We start from the raw sequence: 26,003 nt of genomic DNA on the forward strand, positions 1-26,003 counted from the left end.
AGGTATGCATTCATTTTCTTAAATTGTTAAGCTATTTTGGTAGAATGTATATTGCTGTGGTGAAGCAAACACAGATTCCAAAAAAATTATGTTTTCTTTGCATCTCACTGTTGGAATTTAAAATCAAAACTGAGTCAAAAAATGGAAAAAAAATTAAAGACAAGTATTATTTCTTATGCATATTTATTATTATTTAAGTCAAATTAATATGTGCTTACAGCAATAAATCTCATATAAACAAGAGCTTATGAAGAAAAGCTTTAATCTGCTTTTAGTTCTGCTGATAGTTACTTCCATAATCCAAATGATGCTTTTATCTCTATTATCTTTTTCTTAAATGCTTTTTACATTATGAAATTTTTATATATGAAAAAAGTTTTTTATTGTTGAAAATTTAGATTACTGTCAGAGTTTATCTATGTCATGTATATAATACATGTAACAGTACCTTGTATATAGTAAGCACTGTAAAAGTATTATCTATCATCATTATTCAGATAAATATAACAAAAGCAACCTGTTAACTCATCATAACCATTTTTAAGATTTTGATGTATATTTATTCATCTCTTTTCTATGTATGTATGTACATACATGTTTTCATTTAGACAAAAATGAGCATACAGTATATAGTCTCTTAAAAGTTGATTCTTTTTCCTGTAACACATTCTAACATTTGTTCACACCATTAAACATTCATCCACTACATCATTTTAATGGCTGCACAAGATTCAGTTGTATGAGCGTATTAGTTTATTTACTTAATTGTCTAATGTTAGACATTTGATTGTTTCCAATTTAACATTATTATAAAGTTTTCTTTTTTTTCTTTTTTTTTTTTTGCGGTACGCGGGCCTCTCACTGTTGTGGCCTCTCCTGTTGCGGAGCACAGGCTCCGGACGTGCAAGCTCAGCGGCCATGGCTCACGGGCCCAGCCGCTCCGCGGCATGTGGGATCTTCCTGGACCAGGGCACGAACCCATGTCCCCTGCATCGGCAGGCGGACTCTCAACCACTGCGCCACCAGGGAAGCCCCTAAAGTTTTCATTTTTAAAGATCTCTCACACTCTATCCTAAGTATCAGTCAGCAGAAAAACTGGTTTCCATTTAACCTTGGTTAAATGCCCAGCTCTGGGCTCTGTGCCTAAAGATGTGATAAGATAACCATGGCTGTGCTGGAGGCTAATAAGCCTGCATAGCTGTTACACTCAGCCCACATGCACCCAAGCTTTATCTTAGCACCTATATCACAGCAGTTCCTGGATGGGGTGTGGGAGGAAACGCCATGACCACCATCAGGAAACCACAGACAAAAACAGGCCTTGAAAACATCTCTAAATGGTGGTAGTAAGACCTCTTCTGCACGAAATTGAAGACCATTACAAGGGTACACAAAAAAGCCTCAGAAATGCTTTAGGAGAGGCCACAGAGTTTAAAGGTAAGTCTGATCATTGTAAATTAATACTGCTCTGGGTTAAGATGATGAAACATGGGCAAGATAATCCATCTGGCTATACTGTTTAATCACCTATAAATATAGCTAAAGGATGCTATCAATATACTGAGTGTAACCTTAAAGCACACAGAATATTTCCTCATCAGGCTGGGCAATGAAGGTAGGGCTTTTTTTGAGGGTAGTACCTTGTTTTATATTTTTAAGTCAGTAACATGATGACAAGAAATAGAAGACATGCTTGTCACGTTTCAGAAAAATAGAGCTAGAAGGAATTAGCAAGCAACAGATTTGGCAAAATTGGCGATGCTGGGCAAAATTTATCTGAGATAACTATAAAATACTGTTTTTATGTTAACATATATTCACTTCAAATATTTATTAAAAACTTACTATGCAGGACCTTCTATGGGAACTATACAAGTTATTCAAGTAAAAAATAATTTTTTAAAGGTGATTATTATTTAACCCTCTGAGGTCATTAGCGTGAGCAAGTATGCAGACTGTGCACTCATCAAACTTATCTGCGATGCTTTTGCAACATTTTAAAGAGGGAAAAATATAAGTAATATATACTCATCAAAGAGAGCTTAGGGTAATAAAACATTATGCACAATTTCACCAATTTTCCAAGTATAAAGCATGAAACGTGTGATAAGAATGCAACAGGGTCTGGTAAATATAGCAAAGAGAAGAATCATTGAAGAAATTGGGCATATTTAGCCTGGAGAGAAGACAGTCCAATTGTCCTTCAAATATCTGAAAGTTATTCTGGAGAAAAGGAGGTATTCAGCATTGTTCCAGATTAACAGTAGCAAACTCAAACGTCCTCAAGGGCCAAGGAAGTTACGTGTGCCAGTGCAGTAGGACAGGCTTAAGACACAGCAGGGTCACGTAGGGACTAAGGAGCACAGAAAGATGAATGACCTGTCTAAAGTAAACAACCCCAGTTCAACTCCATTGAATTGGGAAAACATCCCAGAGCTGCCAGAGCACCTATTTTCAAAGAAAAGCTAGAAATCCAGATACTTTAGTAGTTGTCAATTTTTACAACATTGACAACTAATTAAAAATAAAAATTAACACAGAACGTATGCCAACCTCCCCTAGCAGAAAAAGAGAAAAAAAAAATCCTCTAAACCCACTTGTCCACAGGCATGAGGTATAGTTTCCATCCTCCGTTCTAGAGAATAGAACTAAGAGCAGCAGATGAAAGGCTTAGAGGCTCACTTTATCCTTGCCACAGAAAGCAGTCGCCAGCAGAGGCTGCGAGATCCAACAGAGGAGGAATCAAACAGAGCTGAATGGCCTTAGATACCCATCTAAAATGACCTCTTAAAACACTTCTAATTCTGCAACTATTATTCAACGACTTCAGAAAAGCTTTTCTCTTATCAGCCTCAGACAGAAATATGCAAAAATAGCCACTTCAAAAAGGGTCAAAACCCAAATAGAGAAAAGTATCTGTTATCCAAATATACATTATTTACAATAGGGGAAAAAAAAGGTTTAAACAGTAGGAAAATAAGTAAACCATGGCATTTTATAAAACATGCAGCCCATTTAGAAGTCTACAAAGGCTATATATGGAAAGATACTTTGGGAAACTTGTGGGTTCCCCTTCACTTTTTCCTATTAGAGGTTGTATGATTACAGTTATAGTAAAATAAAGGATAGGGAAAAAATAAAGTAATGGTACCCAGTGTTAATAATGCTTGTCTATGGGGGATAGGACTTTGGAGAAAGCATGTTTATGGTACTTTTTCAGGTTCTGAGGCTGTCACTGAAAACATCACTCATAGAGCATTTGCAAAGATGCGAGGAGGTAGTAAGAATTTTGTAATCTCAATTTTTTATGCTTTAATGTGAGAATAGCCATGATGGAAAGAGCCCCTTCCAACACACAATGAATTTTTATTTTAATTAATTAATTTTTTTGGCTGCACTGCACAGCTTGTGGGATTTTTAGTTCCCTGACTAGGGATTGAACCCGTACCCCCTGATTTGGGAGCACGGAGTCTTAACCACTGGACCATGGGGGAAGTCTCCTTCCAATACATATTAGACAGAAATCTTACAATGTTTGTGTGCCTAACTCTTAAAGGCTTACGGTCATTCTTGGGTATTCTGTTGGATTACAGGCTTTTGTAAGATATTCAATGACAGGCTTTTATAACTAAAATGTATTAGAACCAACTTTAAATAATTCACCTAAAAGGCACATTTCTGACCACTTTTTTCTTACTCTAACCAATAAAAAAACTACTCTGATACCATAAGAGACCCACACCCAGCTCGCACCATATAATATTTTACAACAACTCCTATGCCTTTATATAGCAATTACATATAGGTATTTTTGTTTTAGTGACTGTGTTACCAAGAATTATGTCTTTTTGGAGCAAATAATCTAAATGCATTGAGTGGATCTTGATATATCAAGTTGCTCTGAAATGAAAACATTTCCCTGAGATAACTGCTAGTTTGTGGTCCCATTCCTCCGCTTTGGACTCTCTGAATGAATCACACTTGTATTAGCATGTATTCATATGTAACTTCCTGAATATTAACAATTGTTAGAACTTGAAATAGTTGACTTTTTTTTTTTTTTTTTTTTGCTCCCTATCAACACATGGTATTCTGACAAACACCAATAAAATTAACTTTTGGTGAAAGTTTGAAATGAACCAAGAAAATTACTCACTTGGAAAATAAGCCATTGGGTCCTGAAGGTTTTATGAGGTATTTGTCCACTTGCTTGTCAAATAAGTGATGTGGTAACCGCAAGCGCTTGGTGACATTATGGAGGTTTAAGGCATACAGAGTTAAATCTCCTTCTTTATACCTTGGGCTAAAAGCAAATGGATTAACTCAATAAAAATATTTATCTAATTTAAGCAATTGAATAGTTGATTAAAAATATAGTCATGGATAATACTAAGTATTAGTATCTATAGTGATGATGGGCCCTCTTTGTATCCTTCCATTTATGATAATATTAGGCTACTGATGTGGTCCTATTTTGAAAACATGATAAAAATATTGCTGTTCACACTGCCATTTTCTGGGCTTTAGCACTTTAAGATCTTTGCTGCTTTGCTAGGCTGCGTTGTGAGGAAGCCCATATGCGTTCAAACATAGGGAAGTTAAATGGTAAAATGGAAATTTTCAGGGCTCATGTGAATTCCTAATATAAACCATATAAACCCAGGCTTTTCCTAACCTTATGAAAAGGCTGAAACAAATAAGAAAATTAAATCTACTGACACTTTTCAGAATTTTTCCACCTAAACCATTCCCCCACTTATTCCTAATGGGGCTCACTACCCAGAAACAGAGTTTCCACTCACTGAAACTGGAAACAGTGTGTAGATTTTGTAGCTAGAATTAGCATTTTAATATTATTCTATTAGGAAAGACAGGCTGAAACTAAAAAGAGAAAAATCTCAGACTTAGGAACATTTTTCCTACCTAAGGCCAGAGTACTGGACTACAAAAGTCTCTATGGCCTCTCAACTCCAGAAACTGGGTTGAAACTTTTGAAAACATGAGTGTTATTGTTGTTATTGGTGTCATTTTAATTCTTCTTCTTTATTAATCAGATATGATGCAAAGGGATAAGTATACTCATGTAATTATTCATTCATATGAGTTCATATTTTATTCATTCATAGCCATTCAATTGATTAATCATTCATACAAAATTGGTTTTATGTGCTTCATTTGTATCATTATTTATTTAAATTCAGGATATATTTTCATTATGGATTGTGATAATTAAATCATTGTACAAATCTTTGCTGGACTGCAAATGCCTATGTTTAACCTTTTTTTTTTTTAGCTAGACTCCTCTGGCACCATATCACTATGAGAATGAAAAGAAATGAAGAACAATGACACACCTTAGACCCACTGTATAGATAGAAGACAACAGGGTGTTAGAGTAGGAAGTTGTGTGCTTACTAATTAAAACTTGTTGACTGGTAAAGGGCATCTTACACACTTACTGGTTGATGTTTGTGCAATGAAGATATACTCGAAGTTTGTTTCTGTCTGGACCTTTCACACTTGCCATTAACACATTGGTGCCCACCAGTTTCTTGAACAGAAGAGAGAGCCAATAATCCTAGTTGTAGTGATTGGGGAGGGGAGGGACAAAAATAAATCTTTACTTACTCTTTAACAAAAACAGTGTCAAGCAAATAGTTATCCTACAAAGAGTATGACTGTTATCCTAGAGCTATTTTAAAAGGATTCATCTTTTGGTCTGCATTACCACCACGAATCTGAGGGCAATATCTTGTTTGCTGCTTTTTATCACTGGAGGACTACACTTCCACAATTCAGAGTGCTAGGAGATAAATCTCAAGGATGTAACTCATTGCTCAGAGACAGTCTAAATAATCTTTGTTGTCAATCATCCAAGAATTCAAAGCTCAAAGCAAAACTTTTAGATATAGACACACACACTCACATACACACACACACACACACACACACACACACATACAAAGCCAAGTTTTAAAAATAAAACTTCTGTTTAAGAGACTAAAACAATTTCCTCTGAAACCTTATAAACCCCCAACCCCTGCCCAATAAGGCAGTGCATTAGGCAGTGACCATCACTAGCTATCAAGGTCAAGAAAAGAGACAATCAGACATTATGTGTCTCTTGATGGAAGCACACACTATCACCTATGAAGAATTCTTGCAAAACAAAAAACCCCACAAAAATCAAGCCTCTGGGTCTAGCTACCAGTTTACAGGAAATACGGGGGACAGAGGAACATGCTAAATGATACCACAGAAATAAATTTAGCAAAATCCAGAATGTGGGAAACACTATATAACATTACCTGGTTTCTTAATAAATTCCAAGGGACAAAAAAAAGAGAGGGAGAGAAAACTTAAAGATTAACAGACTTAAGAGATATAATAAATACAATATATGGACCTTGTTTGGATTCTGATGTGAATAAACCAACAATTAAAAACTTTTGTGACTGGGGGGTGGGGTGGTGGTGTGATGAATTGGGAGATTGGGATTGACAGGTATACACTGATGTGTATAAAATGGATGACTAATAAGAAACAAAAAAAACAAAAAAAAACCATTTGTGACAATAAGGAAAATGTGAAACACTGACTAAATATTTAATGATACTGAGAAATTATTGTTCATATTTTAAAGTATGATAATTATATTTTGTTATGTTTTTACAAAGGAGATACATACTGAAATACTTATGGATAAAGTGGTATACCTGAGATTTGCTTAGAAGTAATCCAGTAGGTGGGAGGTAAAGAGTGGGTACAATTATGGATTAAACAACATTAGGGCTTCATATACTTTTCTCTCTACTTTGAAAATTTTCATAATAAAAAGTTTTGTTTTTTTTTTTAAATCCACTCAATATATATAATATACCCCAACCCTTCCTTCTTGAGCTTGGGTAAGGTAGACTCAACAGGCAAACAGCTTTTGTTTCTCTGCTTAACTTCAAAATTCTTACTGAAGACAAGAAGAGAATCAATTAAATGTTTTCAAAGGAGACGTAGCATGGTTCCATGACTTGGGGTAGAAAGGAAGCAGGCTCAGAGCCAGGATTTGTACAGGATTCTTTAGAGTAACAATGAGACAGCTGTGTGACCTCCAGCAAATCACACAAGCTCATCTCAATTTGAACTTCCTCATTTGAAAAATGGATCTAAGATACCTTCCTTGCCACCTTCCAGGACTGTTTTGCGAATTCCCTGGGATTCTGCAGATGTCAAAGGTACCATTTACTCTTGCAAGTTTTTCTAGCTGACTTGTGAACCTTGAGGAGGAAGTATATTTAGCACATATACGAAGAATTCTTAAGCCAAAAGTTTATGTTTGGCTGAGAAGCTTTAGATAACATCATAAATAGCTGGTACTACTTACAAAGAGTGACAGGATAAGCTGGCTAATTTCTAGGCATTGGACTCAAAGCAAATTGTGAAGAAACTGTTTATTTCTCTTCCTTGTTCAATGTCCATTTAAGAAGGGGCCAGTAGTAGATTTTGGATATTTGTCTAATGAAATGATCACATTTGGTTTAACTCATTTTATAAATGACTCATAATATACTTGGGGAAGATAGATTCCATTTTGTGCAAAGACATTTTGCTAAAAAATTTTTTTAGGTTATGAACAGTGTGCTCCATGAATTTGGACCACTATAGACTAAAAGCAATTTTTGGGGGAAATCTATCTACAAACCACAAAAGCCTAGCTTATATTTTGGCATGTGCTTTTTGCAGACTTTCTTAGCTTTCCTACAATGTTCAAGCAATTCCCTTAGGAATTATTCTTAGAAAATAGATATTCTCAAATGCTATTTTAGACTATAAAAATCAAGGTCATACTTCTCAGGCTATACCTATGCTATCCCAACTTTTAGATATATATATATCTTCCAGGTGGCTTTTTAGATAGAAAGGCTATATTTCCTGATTTAGTATCAGATGTAGTTGGAGGTAGGGTGGAAATGAGACTTTACTCATAAATATCTTGAAGATTATTAACAAAATAGCCAATCGTATGGTGACATTTTTGAACAAATACATGGTACTAGCTTATTTTAAGTTAAATAAATTATGATTTCATGACAAAAATTTTTGAAACTTTCGATACTACAGGCAATTTTAACTTTGATTTACTTGGCAAAACATTTGATTCAAGTTTATCTTGTAAAATTGAAGTCAAAAAATTTCAAATTACTCCTTTTTAAAAAATCCCACAACATGCCCCAAATAACCCACATTAAAAACATTATTTCTGGGTCTCAATTTCTTGAGACACAAAAAAGTTAGAATGAGTGATCTCTAAGGTTTCTTCTAATTCATCTGTCCATGGTTTGGCTACTTATTGAGAGCACTAAATTTATTGAGAGAATTGACTATTTATAAAAGTTTAATACAGGGGGCCCTTAGTATACTCTAACCTACTCGCGATAATAGGAAAATAATGGTCACTTACAGGCAAAGGTTCAAAATTTTCATCCACTAAATGGTAGTTTCCAGCTCCGAAGAACACTTGCCTCATCACCACTTCTATGCCCATTCTGGCCGACAGGCCCAATTTATCCAGCCACCTGGAACAGAGTGAGGCCAAGCTTTCTTCAGATTTGGAAAACAAAATAACTCAGTTTTAACTATACACTATTCTGATTTATTCCTCTGTGTGGGAGGAATTGACAGGAAGCCAGAAAAGTAGTATTATCAATAAGGCATTCAGATGAAGTAGAGACTATCCTTCACTTCACATGTTCTCACACTTCTGCATGATAACAAATCCTAGAAGACTATTAATATGCTATAGGAGTCCCTATCAGGGTAGGACAACATCTACAAAGCAGAGTTGACAAATGCCCACACTTATAGACTTATACTCCGTCCTGTGGGATCCAAACCCGCCCTTCCCACTTCCACCCGCCGCCTCCCCACCCGCATTTCCATGGGAGGTCTGAAGAAAGGATTGCTGGTGGCCAGCAGCACTAAAATGAGAAATAAGTGAATCACCCCTAAGCTTTTATGGACACTTCCTCCCCCCGTGTTCAGTCAGTGGCAAAACACACATCTCCTTTCTTTCCTCTCCTCCTCATGCCTCCACAAGCATAAGGGATGTGTGCTCTAGTCGGGGCTTATAAGAATGAGGGTAGGAGAGGAAGAGAATAAAGCTCAATATGAGCATGTAGAACTATAGACTAAGAGTGTTAACTGAGTTATGAAATGTAAGTAAACCAGTTGGTTTTAAAGCAATCAAGTTTGTGGTGCTTGGATAAGGGGGTGATTTAGTAAATCTTTAAATTCATTGGTAGCCCCTCGGGTGCGACCTCATACTTTCAGGCTTGAAACTTCTTGGGAATCTATGAATAGAGCTACATGTACTCAGAATCCTTCTCAGAGTCAAGGCTCTTGATGCACTCTTTTACAATGTATTTCTTTAGAGAAAGGAATGCTTGACATATTTATCGGCCATAATTAAGGAACAAAACTTCTAAAGCAGTTCATTCATACAGTGATTAATTTGGGCACATGTTAAAGATGTCCAACCAACTTTAGTAAATCATTTTCTTGCAAAATCTGGCACAAACTTTGGAGCTCAGCCACAGAAACTGTCTTTGACCAGATTTTTGTCTGACGAGTTATTTCAACTGAACAGAAGAACAGGAGTATGCTATCTGGTCCCTGAGACAAGTGCAAATTCACTCACATAAAGCCAGCAGCAAAGGTGTTGGACAGCAAGGGCGCTCCACCCCCATACGCAGAGCTGGTCTCTCCTAACCAAACCTTCTTGTGGGGTCTGGTCTCCTCAACAGCCTACGTATGGAACAGGAAAGTCTCCACAGTAATTGCAAACAAGCTGACCAAATATGGTGCTGAAGATTATTCAATATTCAAAACCTTGCATTCCCAGATCCATCCGTTCAGTATAGTTACAAAATATTTTCGCGGTCATTTAGGTCTTGGGCAATTACCTTTTATTGGAATACTAGGTGTGGAAGGAATGTAAATAATCCCATTCTTTTCTTATGGACTCTGAGAGTTCACTCTACCAAAAGGCCATTGGAAGTATTTTTAATTTCCAATCAACATACATGGGTGAGACCCGATACTAAGGGGAACTGAAGGTGAATAAGACCTAGTGCCTGCTCTCTAAAATTGGAAAAACATGTAAATTTATATACCTGTAGAATTTAGGACTAGCTAGACTACAAAATAAGGAGTCTGGTTTTACATTAAAAAGAATAAGAAGACTATTACCTGGAAAATTTTTTGCACAGATGAAATAAAAGTGTCCAGTATATCAGGGTTTAGAAAATCTTCTTTGGTAGCAATTCGCCCATTCAAGTAGTAGCTAAATTATTCAGAAAATATTCAGGAAAAAGTAACAAACTTTACTTTCTGCTTTTAAGTTAATTGGCCGCCCTTGCCCTCCTTTCTACTTCTTCCCACCCCTGTGCTATTAAAAAAAAAAAAAAAAAAAAAAGCAGAAGATCTACTAAGGAGAGAACAAGATGGAAGGGGACCATTTATTCTGTCTTGAGAAAACATAGTCACAAATGCAGGTATTTGTGGGTTACCCATTCTTTGGCAAGCATATTAGTTTTAGCTACTATTAGCTACATCTATTCCATGACTTAAACGATAGTGTGCCTTGATCTTGTAGAAACTACCACGTTACTTAAAACAAGTTTAAATTTCTGTTTTATTAATGTTAAGATCCTAGTACAATGCTGCTTGAAACCGTTTCTTATCGGGAACTATAAAGTCAATTAGCAATTAAATGAAAACAATTTTTTGAAAACTAGGCAATAAGTAAAGCTAGCTTTACTTTCTCAGTATAAACAGTAGGAGACATACTTACTGATGCCATGTAACTGAATCAATCACTTCTCCCCCAGCCTTCAGGAAACTAGAAAAAAAAATCTATTATGTTATCACTTAATCCTTATATGAACAATAAATGCACAAGAGTTGTCTTCCCTAGAAATAGGCTGGTTACTACTTTAGGATAAAGCAACACAAACTTCCTAATTCTGATACAAATTTTATCACAGGTGCCATTTGCCCCCAAATCTTTGGTATTCTGAGCCAGTCAATGTTTCCTCTTTTGGTAAACCTTCTAGTCAGGCAACAAATTGTTTAATAACAGGTGGTTTATTGAGGATTCTCCACCAAAGAAAAATATTATATTTAAGAAAAGTGGTTCTGCTTCCTCTAGCTCTTACCTCTTCAGCATCTTAACAGTCTTTCCTCGAGGCTGGCCAACATCAGGACCATAGAGTTTTGCATTTTTGAAAGCAGATTTTCCTAGAAGTTTATGCAACTCCATAAAATCTTCTCCTAACTGCAATCCATCGATGAAAATACCAGCCTTCTTCCGGAAACTGTTAGGTTCTGAAAGACAGCAATTCTCAAAATAATTGCTTACCTAGAAAATTTTTTATTTAAAAGCAAACATAAAAGCAGCATATAAAAGCAATAGAACATTTTTCATATTACAAAAACTTAGAATCCAAAGTCAAGGAAAGTAAAATCTCCAGTTATAAAGAAGATATTCCAGGAAAATAAAAATATAAGTTATATAAATGAAGTATTGGGGGTAATAAAACAGTTGGAAATTAATAATTGGGATATTAAACTAGTGGATATTTAGGAAATAGTCTGTATTCAGTATTTAATAACCTAATTTACTTAAAAAAAAAAGATTGTGTGGGAGAAGACATTTAAAAACCTATTTCTACAATGTAATTAAAAGTCTTCCTGAGGGGCTTCCCTAGTGGCTTCCCTAGTGGCGCAGTGGTTAAGAATACACCTGCCAATGCAGGGACACGGGTTCGAGCCCTGGTCCAGGAAGATCCCACATGCCGCGGAGCAACTAAGCCCGTGCGCCACAACTACTGAGCCTGCGCTCTAGAGCCCACGAGCCACAACTACTGAAACCTGCACGCCTAGAGCCTGTACTCTGCAACAAATGAAGCCACCACAATGAGAAGCCCGCGCACCGCAAAGAAGAGTAGCCCCTGCTCGCTGCAACTAGAGAAAGCCCGCGCAGAGCAACGAAGACCTAACACAGCCAAAAGTAAATAAATAAATTTATTTTTAAAAAAAGTCTTACTGAGAATTATAAGTGCAAATTATATGTGCATGTGAGTCTGGAAGTAGCAAAGCTGAAGGGAGGGGAGGGAGGCATGGAAAGTGTCCAATCTACTTCCCAAATTACCTTACTCTTCTCCTTCACCCCGGAAACCAGAACTTCCCTTTGCAAAATGGGACCCGGGGAAGAGGGGCACATGATGACACTCTTTTATCTTACTCTGAAGAGCAGGAGCTGGGGATGGGTAGGGTAGAAAAGTAGGGAAGGTGAGATGTACAGAGATGGGTAAGGATGGGTTCAGATATTCACATAGTTGCTGCAGTAAAGTTGTTCAGCATCTAACTAAGATATGGTTGCCTTGACCCTTCCTTTTATTCTGTTTTCAGTGCTTCAACTTGCCAGTTATCCTCAGTAACCCAATCCCAAAATCTGCTGCTAGACTTTATTATAATACATACCACTATAGACATGTATCACTTCTTTGCTTGCTTTCTGGTTGGTCTGCCTCCCTACCTCTAGAACAGAAGTCTCAAGAGAGCAGGGACCTCCTACTAGAGCCAGACTGCCTGGGTTCAAATCCTAACTCCTGTAAGATTCCTCTCACTGATAATTGCCCAGCATCACACAGCTATTGAGCTAAAATTTTTGTGCCTCTTTTGTCATCTATGAAATGAATGTCATAATTGTGTTCACCTCGGGGCAATTATAAAGATAAAATAAGCTAATACTTATTAAATGCTCAGAACAGTGCCTGGAATATAGTATGTGCTCGTCATATTACTACATCTCACTTCCCATTTTATCTTCAGTTCCATCGGCTGATGTGTGAACAAAGCATTGTAAATATGTTTGAATGAATGTGGCTAATCACTAGCACTTTAGTTACAGTTTATAAGTTCCTTACAATAAAAGAATGACAAAGGAGACAATCAAGAGCTTGACCCAGGTAAGATTCTGTACCAGAACTTCTAGCTTGAACCCATTATGAGTGTTGGGATGGGGTTGCTGAGATTGACAAGTTGAGAACAGAGGAAGGAATGGAAAGGTAAAAGCAAACTGCTTGAGTCCAACCTGCCAAGCATAAGAGGTCTAGGTGACCCTGAAGATCTCAAGGGAACCAGGGAGCTGTGGAAGTGCTCAAATGTAACATAAACTGGGATTAACGATAGGTTCTGGGATACATAAGGAGTTTTCTGCCACAAGTAATTCCAAACTCACACCACTGAGCACTTACACAAATATTCCAAGGCAAAAAGCATGTTTGCTATTATTAAAAAGAAGGTCATAGATAGGAACAAATAATGCCAAAGTGGGGGAATCTCCTTATTATTGAAATGTTCCCCGGGCAGGGGCAGGGGAGCACTTACCATTGCCTAGTTCCCAAGAAATGTTATAACTCTTGGAAGAGCAGTAGTCCAGGAGTAACTGAGCATTGGAACTGTTCCAGTGCAAATCTGCAGTTCGTAGTAATGCATTTAGACCAAAGATCAGGTCAAGTCCTGAGCAACTGGCAAAAGTATACAGCATATCCACTGAGCTTCCTAAAAGAAAAATGTTGCCATTTCGTGGTTAGGTCAGCACCAGAGTGCCGAAGTGATGAAGGCCTCCAGATTTGTTCCTCATAACGAATTGCTATTTCTGTTGTTAAATGGAAGGAATTCCAATGAGTGCTTATAATTATGAATGAGTCAACAAAATTGGACTGGCAAATTAAAAAAAATATATATATATATATTACTTTATTTGCTTCAGCTGTTGAATCAAGTCCTATGGAAGGTACCAGAGGCTTTGGTCTGGCACTCGGGTTTTGTTCAAGTGACCTCAGGTGAACTGGGGAAACTGCAGTGTATGGCTCAGGGCTCAACACGCAAAGGCCAGATTTTCATTAGTCAACACAAACCCCACTCTTCATAATCTAAATATCTCCACTCATAAACTCAGTCACAAAATAACTTGGTAACTTTGATTACATTTTTTTTAAGTTTTTGAAAAATTCATGTATATAATTTATTAATTCAAAATAAATGGAATTCTACATTAAAAAATTGGCCTAGGGCTGTGGTTTCCAAACTCTGCACCAAGGCACTCTGGGGAGTGAATTCACTGGTACGGTTTAGCAAATAAAAATACAGGACATCTAGCTAAATTTGAACTTCAGATAAATAATGAATAATTTTTAGTGTATGTCATGTGCATTATTTGAGAAATACAGCAAAGAAATTATTGTTTATTTGAAACTAAAATTTGACCAGGCAACCTTACTCAGAGGGGCACTGCAGGATCTTTTAAATTTGCAAGGGAATGCATCAACATCTGTTGGACATGATGAGAACTGTTACTATTAGGTTGTTCGGACCTAACAGCTTAATTGAAACTCTCAGGTATTTCTTTTGGGCTAGATGTGCTATGAAAAAAATTGAGTCACTAAGGAGTTATTAAAGCTTTGGAACTTTTGAACTCAGCTTTTTAACCATTAGCTAGCCTATAATCTCTTTTTGAGAGTGGCAGAAAGTATTTTTGAGTGTTTAAATCAGTTATTACCTGCATAGATCTGGTGATCTTAATGTATATTTAGAGTTATCTATTAAACAGAAATTCACTTCCCTAGTTTAAAAAAAAAATCTCTATCTATCTGGCAAACTTACACCCTTTCTCCTTCAACGTGGCTCTGTTTCTAAGTCTTCAGCCTGAACTACTTGGATTACCAGAGCAGTGAAACCCTAGGTTTAATACTGCACATAACGGCTGAGGGGCAGTAACAACACTAGCAAGCTATTTTAGGTGTTTTTGATATTTGCTGTGTCACCCACTTCCACAAACCTGCTGCCTACCATTAAGGTGTTACAGACATTGGGGTCTGAAAAGCTCTCTGAGTCCTAGCCTGTTCCTGGGATCTTAGGGCCACAGTGGAGGACAGCATGGGACTTTGGGATTATGGAGTCCTCCCCAAACCTCCACCCTCATTTTTCTATGAGGAAACTGACACCCAAAGAAATAAAGTGCTTTGCCCAATATCACATAGCTATTTGGTGACAGTGCCACAGTAATAGAGCCTGTAATAAAGGCCCTGTGACTGTCCTAGTCACAGTTATCTTTTAGACATATACTGCTAATCATGTTGTAGAAAGTGTCCTAAATCAGGAACCATAGATCTGAGCTCCCAGCCTCACTATCCCACTTATAGACTGAATGATCAGGAGTGATCCCTTTACCTGCATGAGCCCTGGCTACAGATCTACAATCCTGGAACTAGTACCATCAACCATCTACCTCACAAAACCAAGTTGAAATAGCACATGTGAAAACCCTTTGTAAGCCATAAAAAACTCTTACAGATATAAAGCACTATTATTGCCTAGACCTTCTATAAGGATTATGGCATTTTCAAGAAACATAGAATGTTTTCATTTTTGAGTATTTATTCAGCTCATTCCTTACTCTTCCTCTATTTCCACATTTTTCCAAAAACACTTTGAATTTAAGTAGCTTGCAATTCTATTATATGCCCTCTGTAACAGTAACATCTCCTAGAATAAGGGCTGTATATTACTGAGTTAAAATCCACTCTTAAAAATAAAACCCACCCAGCCTATTCCCTCCTCAAAATAAGAAAACTCACAGATAATTATCCAATTCCCAGTCATTATCCAATCTCTTATCTCTTACCGTATGAAAGGGTGGAAAGACCCCTGGAATGAAGACAATCTAAATGACACATTATACATTGGCACTGACTATTATACCATTTTTGTTTACATAAATGTGTCCAGCATCCAGTGTGGGAGTGGGATGATGAGGAAGAAAGGTGGAGAAGAAGGAGAAAAAAGGATTAGCTTATTAAATATTATTATTTTAATAAGGGAGTCCTCCTTTCTGTAGTCGCACTCAACATTATACCTGTAACATTGCTTCCTTTTCCTGCCCAGACAGGCTTACAGTGTGAATCTATATTCTCATGACAAATGTTTTTGTCATTTTCTACTTAAGTGAAACATACCATCCAATGGGTCCTGTAATTAGAAAATTCACCTATATCTTCTAGGACACCTGTTTTAAAGGTGCAGGCCATTAAGCAATTAACACAATAGACTTTTGCTATCTCTTCCATCGTATGATGTCGCATCATACGATGTTACTCAGGCATTACCAACCTTAGCCACGGATGCAGAGCCATGTGTAGAGACACCTATTGGCTTCTTAGATAACCCTATAATGAGCTGGTGCCCAGACCAAACGCAGTAGATTTATTTTTTTTAAGACTTTTTTAATGTGGACCACTTTTAAAGTCCTTATTGAATTTGTTACAATATTGCTTCTGTTTTACGTTTTGGTTTTTTGGCCATGAGGCATGTGGGATCTTAGCTCCCCAACCAGGGATCAAACCCATACCCGCTGCACTGGAAGGCGAAGTCTTAACCACTGGACCGCCAGGGAAGTCCCATAGATTTCTATCTATATGTTTCTAATACATGCAGATTAAAATAGAAAATTTCAAATCAGAAGTCAAATATTTCCAAATACAAATTAACTACCTGTATTTGTTATACATTTTAGCATTGCCAGTAGGGTGGCTGGAATTATACTGACCCAGCTACATAGTTAGTAAAAGAAGGGCTTTCCCCTGGTGCAGAAGCTATGAAGGCCGCAATCCCAAAGGCAGGAAAAAGGTGTTGAAAACCTACCATCTTGGTTCCAAAAAGATCATGTGAGGTAGCAAACATTTTTAAAGAAAAATTTAGGACTTCCCTGGTGGTGCAGTGGTTAAGAATCTGCCTGCCAATGCAGGAGACAAGGGTTCAAGCCCTGGTCTGGGAAGATCCCATATGCCACAGAGCAACTAAGCCCATGAGCCACAACTACTGAAGCCCACGTGCCTAGAGCCCGTGCTCCACAACAAAAGAAGCCACCACAAAGAGAAGCCTGCCACTGCAACGAAGAGTAGCCCAGCTCGCCGCAACTGAGGAAAGCCCACGCACAGCAACAAAGATCCAACACAGCCAAAAATAAATAATTAATTTTAAAAAATTAAGGTAAATTGGCATATGTTTAAGATGACCAAGAAAAAAAGTATAAAGCTATAGATTACTTAATACCATAGGGTCTTCTCCTAGCAGGCCTATTTCAGATGATTAATTATAAATAAGGCCTTCCTGCTGTGGGTCTCTTGGACTTCTGTTATCCCTTTAATGGGATCTGAGAAGGCTCTGTCCTGCCAAATTCTGTTCAACCATAGATCATGTTATTAAACCGTTAGCATAGTTCCCCTCTGCCCTCTGCTTTAAAATTAATTTAGAGGACCACATTTTCTATTAGCATATAACTTATTTTCTGATTTCTTATGTGTTACTTTTTCCCTTACCTTGTAAATAAAAAATATAAAAATAAAAAATCCATTGTACACACTGGAATCTAGGTAGTGTATAGTAAAATCTTACAAAGAAATAATTTACTGTCAATAATGTACTCTTAGAAATGTTGACTAACCCAAACTAACTTCAAGATCATTTATTTTTCAAAAGCCAAAAGAAGACAGTTGTAGCGTATCTAAGCAGGTTATTTTCTTAACTGAGATCTGGGGCAACATCATCCCTTAGTTGGGTATAAAACATCGTTTGGATAAAAATATATTTCATAGTTAGATAAGGATTGCTTGTTTCAGTTGTTTGTGGTAAAGCCCTGCATGACATCATCCCATTTAAACACTGGAAAAGTGTTTCCATGAATGGAAATAAATTCCTGGTTAGTTGAGCTAGTCCTGTGTTTTCAAACCCACAGAGGAAAGAAAATGAGAAAGCTGCCCTGCCAGTGATACACAACACATCACTGGCAGGGCAGTGGCTGCTTCTTGGAGGGGAAACAGAATGCACAATGAGGTGTGAATGGTTTCACGTTTTACTCTTCACACTTTTATATTTTACTTTTACACAAGGAGTATATCCATGTCTTCCTTGACTTCCTAGTTCTTCAGAGCAGTAAAGGTCATTATTAGCTTGTGAATGAATGATTCTATATTTCACTCCGTGGCTAGTAGGCAAAGTCAGGAGAAGAAAAGTAAAAAACAGAAGTTTGGGGTTGAAGATTGCCCATTAACTCTTGCTAACATTTGAGGATTATGCAGCTTTACGCAACTGCTATAGGGCTTATTAGATTCAAGCCCAAGTTCAAGCCATCCAAATGTTTTGGGGGCTGGGACACTTGCAGGATACCTTTCATTTCTTACTTGAGTAGGTACTGTTCTTGAACTTTTTCTGATACTGTTCTCTGAGTAGCAATTGCTCCTGGAAGGGCCATTCCAACTTCAACCTCCTCTCCACATCAGAAGGGACGGATCCAGATTCGCAAATATCTGCAAATGGAGTAAAAAATTTAGAGGATCTATTTTCACAATGACACGGTTGAAATCCCATACACTTATTTAGTTAGCTATTTATGTGACTAAAGCAGGACAATTGAGTTTCTGGTTGTTAAGTGTAACATCAGAGAAGGGTACATTCTGCTATACATGTCAAATTTGCTGGCTAATCAATTGCCACAAAAAAACAGCCAAAGGGCAGGTTTCTGAAGAAACACTGGACATATACTGGACATAGATACATTGGACATAACTTCAAGTTATTTAACAATTCAGAAGGCTCCTCAGAAACCTGAAATTACTAGAGAACGCACCGGAAAAAAACATAGTTCTGTTCTCTTAAGGTTCACTTTCAACATACATAGAAATTTGTTTTACATGGACTATATCTGCTTTATGGTGATTTCCTCTTGCCAAATGGTAGGACAGGAAATGTTGACTTTTATTCCTTCAAATTTGGTATCATCAAAGCTCCTGAGACCACAACATGTGTACTTGGAAAATCCACCACTATCCTATCAGGCAGACTGTGCTTCCTTATCACAAGGCAGCAGGGCTGCTGGGGGCGGCTGTCAGGACTGGCTGACCCCCCAGTGACTTCCTTTCTGGGAAGCTGCACATTCTGGCTCTCTGACAGCGGGTGCCTCATCTACCCCTGTGCTCACAAAGGATGTTTCTGAAGCACTTGGATAACCCCAGTGATCCCCCCTCCCTACAGGATGAAGAAAATTGATGAGCAAAGGACAGTTTCCTATCTAAATTTATGGGACCTTTTGAATGCATATGACTGGTGAGAAAGGGCCAGGTCTAAATATATTCCAACCTGTTACACTAAGAAAACTCTCCTGCGTTTTTCTTTTTTTCTAATCACTATTCTATCAATTGGCACAGTTATTAATGGTTCCAAACACTTCCTAACTGCAGAAAATAAACAGAAGGAAATATGTAATATATAAAACAATAAAATATTGTTCATTTATATATATCATAATTCACTATTGTAATTCAATGATGTACATGGTTCTTTAATAACTGTTAAGATAATGATTTAGCTTCCATTTGATGTCTGTATAGCACTTATGAAAGACACAGGGCAAATCCTCGTGGCACCCCAGGGTGTTTCTCAGATGAAGCCCACAGACTCCCAATATCAGAATCACCTGAGGAGCCTGCTCAACTTGTAACCTAAGTTTGGAGCCCAAGAATCCAAATATTCAAACTCACCCCAGGTGATTATGTCTAGTCAATAAAGTTTGAGAACCACTGCCCAACAAATCAAGTCTTGAAATCCATTCTTAGAAGCAGAGCATATCTCCATGTCCCCTTATTACACCTTTCATCCACATTTTTTGGAATAAATGGGTTTTGATCAGTGCTGTGTCTTGAGCAGGAAATACTCTATTTGTTTTGGTGCATTTCTACCCACAGGTCCCTCTAGGCAGCTCTGTCCTTTTAGCTACAATCATTGTTCTGTTTACACCACAATTAACTCTCCCCTGCCCCAATGTTGTGTCCAACACACCATCCCCCCTGCCCCAATGTCTCACATTCATGAAAACATCAGGAGGAGGAAACCTGCCCACCGCTTCCTCCTTTTGTATAGGTGCCTCCACGGGTCCACTGGGAGCCCTTCATCTCTTATTAATTGTTAGATGTGAGCAATAGCTCTCCTCTGAGAATGCCCACGAGTGACTCAAGTTATCAAGTTAACTCAGATATATGGTTAATCTTTAAAGTTTCACCCTGGTTGACTTGAGATTGCCAGTAACGTCTCTCTTCAAAGGTTGGTTCCTTCTTGGGATCAAAAATGAGAAAGTCCGTCTTCGTGCCACCAAATCTCAGGTATGCGGGAGACAAACCTCTGGCCAAAGTACGAAGCTTTGAAGAACTGTTATAAAGACAAGCAAGAAATTAAAATTATTTTTTCCAAGACAATGCAGTCAAACAGATTTACTCCCTTCTCTCTTGGTGGACCCATTTCCTAATAGCTGTACAGGCCCTGGAGGGAGAAATATCGCTCTAACAGGGACATCGTCTCAATCGGAATCTTCCTAATTGCAAGACTGCTCTTCTAGGCACCTGAGAAAACTTGGAGCTCTGACTCGGGCAAGAGCTTATATTTCAACTTGACAAGCAGGATAATGTTCAGTACTTTCAAAAAATTCATAACCTTTTGTGATTCATGGAGGAAAAGAGGTGAGAGAGTGGAAAGATGACTCTGTTTCTTTGAAAAATAGATTGTCTTCAAAAATTTATGTTCCCAGAGAAGTCCATAAATGATTGGGAGTCCTCTTCATCTCCTTAACCAAGCCCCACCTCCACCCCAAGAAAAACCTTCCTTTTAAATTTAAGTCAAATGACTTAGAACAATGTAAGATTCTAATTCCTACCCACCTAGGACACTTCCAATTCAAGCAATTCTAAATACGTATGTCATCAAGCCCAAAATGCTCCTGATAGGTGCCTATTATGCACTGAGAATGGTACAGAATGCTATAGAACGGAATTAGAATGATTTATAATTCCTTCTCTCAGAGAGATGAAGATGTCATGAATATTTAAGTGAACAAAACTAAAAAAACAGAAGACCCAGGTAACAGGGACACTTGCCATGTATTTCTGAAGCCTCACATATGTGATCCTGGCTTCAGTGCTCTCTGAAAAGCTCTTAAAACACATGGAACCAATGCTGTGTGTTCTCAAAATGGCCCAGTTAATTAGTTTACATTTGGGTTTATTTCAAATTGGAAAATCATGCCAGGAGGACTATCTAATTGACAGTATTTCTTGACATCTTAGGAACTGAAGACAGGGCCTAAAATTTAAAATTTCAATGCATGCTCCTGCTTTAACTATATATAGTGCTATGTAAAATTTCTGTAAGATTTCTTTATTTTTGCTTAGGAAAGAGAAATTAAAAGGTGGAAATTGACCAAAGGATAAGTGTCTTGCATTAAAAACTTCAGCGATTCCTCCTCACCATTTTTTTTGTTTGTAACATGAAAGCATTTACAGTACTACCTAGGCACTTTTGCCTTCATGAACCTCTTCCACCATAAAAAATTTTTTTTAATTATATTTTGTGATGATATTCATGGAAAGACAAATATGTTAACATTATATATTAAAACATTTTCGAGGGCCCCTGAACCTATTGTGGGTCCTGGCATGAGGAGACGTAGCACAAAGTGAGACTTCAGGGATGTTATCAACATGGAATTGACTGAAATACCTGACAGCACCAAAGAACTCTGGGAAGGATGGCATCTGCCAGGAAATCCTCAGAACCTCTTGAAGATAAATGGGAATGTTCGCTTGTACTGAGTAAGGATTCAGAAGAAAGCCATTTCCACTATGCTATGAACCCAAATAATACTAAACTGTACGGACTTCCCTGGTGGTTCAGTGGTTAAGATTCCAATGCAGGGGGCACGGGTTCAATCCCTGGTCGGGGCACTAAGATCCCATATGCCTCAAGGCATGGCCAAAAGAATAAATAAATAAACAGTAGGAAGGGGGAATAGCACATTATTGTTTAATGGGTACAGAGTTTCAGTTTGGGAAGATGAAAAAGTTCTAAGATGGCTGGTGGTGATGGCTGCACAACAATGTGAACACACTTAATGCCAGGGAACTCTGCACTTTAAATAACCACAACTTTTACTATTAAAGGAACAACCTGTAGACATAGTGTGATTTCAATAATGAAAATAATATATATATAGAAGGAGATAACAGGAGTCATAATTATGTGGTGAAATGGATGGTAGACTCTTTCTTATTGCTTTTATGTATTTTTCACATTTTCTATAAACACATAATTTTATTTATTTTTTTCTTTTTTTGTGATACGCGGGCCTCTCACTGTTGTGGCCTCTCGTGTTGCGGAGCACAGGCTCCAGATGCGCAGGCTCAGTGGCCATGGCTCACGGGCCCAGCCGCTCCGGGGCATGTGGGATCTTCCCGGACCGGGGCACGAACCCACATCCCCTGCATCAGCAGGCAGACTCTCAACCATTGCGCCACCAGGGAAGCCCAATAAGCACATAATATTTTAATTCATACAAGGTGACTCTGTGTGTGTGTGTGTTTCTGTCTTTTTAAGAATAGGTGAAAAAAACAAGAGTTACTTAAAGGAGACATAGTCATCCATTAATTTATTCAATAAGTATTCATTGTAGGCGCACTCTGTGTCAGGTATTATGTTAGTTGCTGGGGCTACAATGGCAAAAAAGCCACAGGCAGCTGCTGTTCTCATATAATTTATAGTCCAGTGATATATATATATATATATATATATATATATATAAACAAGTAAATAGGCAATTCCAAAACAATGCTATCAGAACATACAAAGGGGATCTTAACCCAGACTTTGTCCTAGAGGTAGGAGGTGGTTAGAGGTTTTCCAGGGGCAAGCGTCTTCACTGTTAGATGTTCAAAAGGAAAAAATTTTATCCAGATCGAAGATAGTGAGGTGGGATTGAAGAAAGTGTTCCAGGTGTAGGGAAAAGTCTGTGCAAACAACAGAGGTAGAAGAAGGGAATATGGCACCACCGAAGAGCTGACAGGTGTGGCGAGAGCCTAGAGATTGGGGACAGTAAGGTGCTGGGAGAAGATAGACTGGAGAGGCAAGCAGGACCATATCATGGAGGGCTTGTAAGCCACCACGTCCAGGAGTTCCAATTTTATATCAAGGCAGGGGGGAGCCATGGAAGGATTTAAAGCAGTGGAGTGCCCGCACCAGACTTTTATTTTAGAAAAGAATCTCAGGCTTCAGTGTAAATAACTGAATAGAAGGACCAAGACTGTGGTCACATTAATGTAGACAGAAAGTGATGGGCTGAGGTAAGGTAAAAACAGTGGGGATGAAGAGAGGGGTAAATTCAAGATACATGTGGAGACAGAAATACTAGATTTGGTGTTTAACTGGATGTTGGAGAAAAGTCCAAGATCACCCCTGGGAAGCATCTGGAAGATGGTAATATCATTTGCTGAGATGAAGAATAGGTGATAGACTAGAGATAGGGAGGAAGATGGGGGCAGGGCACAGTGCTGTAGAATTTGAGATGCCAGTAAAAGCCAAAAAACATTGCCATTAGGCCCTTGGCCATGTGTGCCTGGAGCTCAGAAGACACATAAAGGCAAGGTGTAGAATGGAGAGTCCTCAGTCTAGAAGTCAGTGACTAGTGAATCCCTAGCCCACAGGTGCAGAGATGTGGCCCTAAAACTGATACAAGGAACTTTCTCAGAGTCACTCTGGGCTGGCCCTGTTCCACTGCTTTTGTCCAGGCACCGATTCTGGTCCTCGATTTTGATTTTGATTGTGTTTGATGATAGAGGAAGCTCATTTAGATTTGTGTAACTGGTATCTGTAAGTAATTGAGACAGGAGAGACTGGCGCTGTCTGGGAAAGGAAGGGTAAGTGAGCAGCAGGAAGAAGCTGTGGTATCACAAGATGTGCGTCTGTGCACGACCTTGCTCAGATGCCTGAGGATCAGAGCCTGATTCCCAGAAGGCATGACTGTACCACCTCGGGTCACTCTCGACCACATTACCCTGCCTTTATGTTCTTCACAGCGTTCACCACTCTCTGAAATTAGCTTCCTTTTTTGTTGATTTGGTTTACTATCTATCCCCACCCCTGAGCTAAGCTCTGTGAAAGCAGGGGCTCTGTATGGCTCATCAGAATCTCCTCAGCACCTAGATAAGTACCTGGCCCACAGCTGGTGCTTAATAAATATTCGTCAAGTGAATGAACAGTTAAGTCCAGCCTGATGAAAGGGCAAGTGGGTCCAGACAAAGACTGTTTTCTGAACAAAATTAAAACCCAGTGCTACGGCTCCTGCCAAGTAAAGGAAATCACATGTTTCGAAGTATTGGTATGAAGGACTTTTTTGTCTCCTTTGTAATGGAATATTTTCTTGTTTTGAGATACAATTTTGATGTCCTCTGACAAAAACCAGATTTAAAACAGCTGCAAACTTTTCATAAAAACAAAATTGATCAAAGGTACAGTATTTCTATCATATACAGTAAAAAGAAAGGGGGGAAAAATCCACCGGCATCAGCACTGCCACCACAACGACGTGGAAATAACAAAAGAACACGTAAAAGCAGCTGCAGATATTCCATTTCTGGAACAGTTTGTTAGGGGAAAGAAACATCTGCAGGTATTTTTATTTTACCTTAAGTGTAAAAATAAGTTGCTTATCTCTGACACAAAAGCAGAGATGAGTTGGAGCCACCCTGCACTGACTCGTACCAGCTTGTGAGAGCCAACTGTTTCGTTCTGAGAACCAGCTGTTAAACTGTTGGCAGTTTGAAGTCAGCCATGGTGGGGATATTTATACTACAGAAATCAGAAAAAAAACCATAAATCAGTCTCCTCTCCTCCCAGAGAGCCAGTCGTGAAACATTTTCTGGCACACCACTGCATGAACAGTAATTCAAGCCACGGAAGTGGGTGAAACCACTCAGGAGATTATGTGAAGTAGAAAAGAAGGCCTAGGTCAGAAGTCTGAGGAACATCAACACTGAAGATAAGCTAGAAGAAGAGGTGGAGAAGAACTGTTAGAGAGATGGGGGAAATCCCCAGAAATGGAAGTGACACAGGGATGAGTGTTTCCATTGTCAACCTTGTCAAATGCTTCTGGGAGACTGTATTGGTTTGCTAGGGCTGTAGTAACAAAGTACCACAAACTGAGTGGCTTAAACAGTGGAAATTTATTGTCTTATAGTTCTGGAGGCTAGAAGTCTGAAATCAAGGTGTTGGCAAGGCCATACTCCCTCTGCAGGTGCTGGGGGAAGATCTGCTCCAGGCCTTTTTCCCAACTTTGGGTAGTTCCTTGTAGCAGTATAACTCCAATCTGCACAGGGTGTTCTCTGTGTATGTCTGTCTCCAAATTTCCCCTTTTTATAAGCTCATCAGTCATATAGGATTGGGGCCCGCTCCATTCCATTCTGACCAATTCTTAACTAGTTATGTCTGTAATGACACTATTTCCAAATAAGGTCACAGACTGAGGTACCAGGGGTTAGGACTTCAGCATATGAATTTGGAGGGGACACCCAGACATTCAACCCATAATAGAGACAAATAAGATAAGGATTGAAAGGTAGTCATTGGATTTCACAATAAACGGTCACTGATGATGTGGGAGAGATTGATTTTATGACACGATGATGGGGACATCATGAGGGTGGACCAAGGAAGGCATGGTTAGTAAGAAAGGCTGCAAAGGGGAGGAGAAAGAGGGTGGTGAATGCAGAGACACACGTGCTGGGAGGTATTTGAGATGGGAAAGACTTGAGGATGTTTCTATGCTGAGAAGAAGGATCCAACAAAAAGGGAGAGGTTAAAGATACTGGAGAGAGAAGAATCTCTCTAGATGATTGCTAGAGCAAAGTCCTTGGGGAGGGGACAGGATCCACAGCAGACCTAGAAGAACTGGGCTGAGAAGAGAGAAAGGAAAAAAGCTAGAGGTAGCCATGCTGTCTGCAGGTTCGACTGCCGAAAGAAAAGGAAGTTCCTATCTAGTGACTTCATTTTCTTTGGGAAAGAGAAATGCG

General features: G+C 38.5%; 1 protein-coding gene across 9 annotated transcripts in view; it reads right to left on the minus strand.

Annotated features, from left to right (window-relative positions):
• The window catches only part of HPSE (heparanase), a 33,792-nt gene that overhangs the window by 2,070 nt on the left and 5,719 nt on the right, over nt 1-26,003 (minus strand). For 3 of the 9 annotated variants that reach the window (XM_089912180.1, XM_022599399.2, XM_089912184.1), the window contains 10 exons: nt 20,174-20,319; nt 18,300-18,425; nt 13,447-13,620; nt 11,211-11,379; nt 10,847-10,894; nt 10,243-10,336; nt 9,692-9,798; nt 8,456-8,570; nt 5,460-5,578; nt 4,157-4,303 (listed from right to left, as the gene is read on the minus strand). In XM_089912180.1, the coding sequence (XP_089768306.1) occupies nt 4,157-4,303; nt 5,460-5,578; nt 8,456-8,570; nt 9,692-9,798; nt 10,243-10,336; nt 10,847-10,894; nt 11,211-11,379; nt 13,447-13,620; nt 18,300-18,425; nt 20,174-20,319 (1,245 nt within the window). The remainder of the gene's footprint in view (nt 1-4,156; nt 4,304-5,459; nt 5,579-8,455; nt 8,571-9,691; nt 9,799-10,242; nt 10,337-10,846; nt 10,895-11,210; nt 11,380-13,446; nt 13,621-18,299; nt 18,426-20,173; nt 20,320-26,003) is intronic. The other 6 variants (XM_089912182.1, XM_022599400.3, XM_089912183.1 and 3 more) reach the window with 4 other exon arrangements.

The sequence above is a fragment of the Delphinapterus leucas genome, chromosome 5 (assembly GCF_059928025.1).
Source record: "Delphinapterus leucas isolate spDelLeu-1000000601 "Yukka" chromosome 5, BTC_Dleu_Yukka2, whole genome shotgun sequence".
Lineage (NCBI taxonomy): Eukaryota > Metazoa > Chordata > Mammalia > Artiodactyla > Monodontidae > Delphinapterus > Delphinapterus leucas.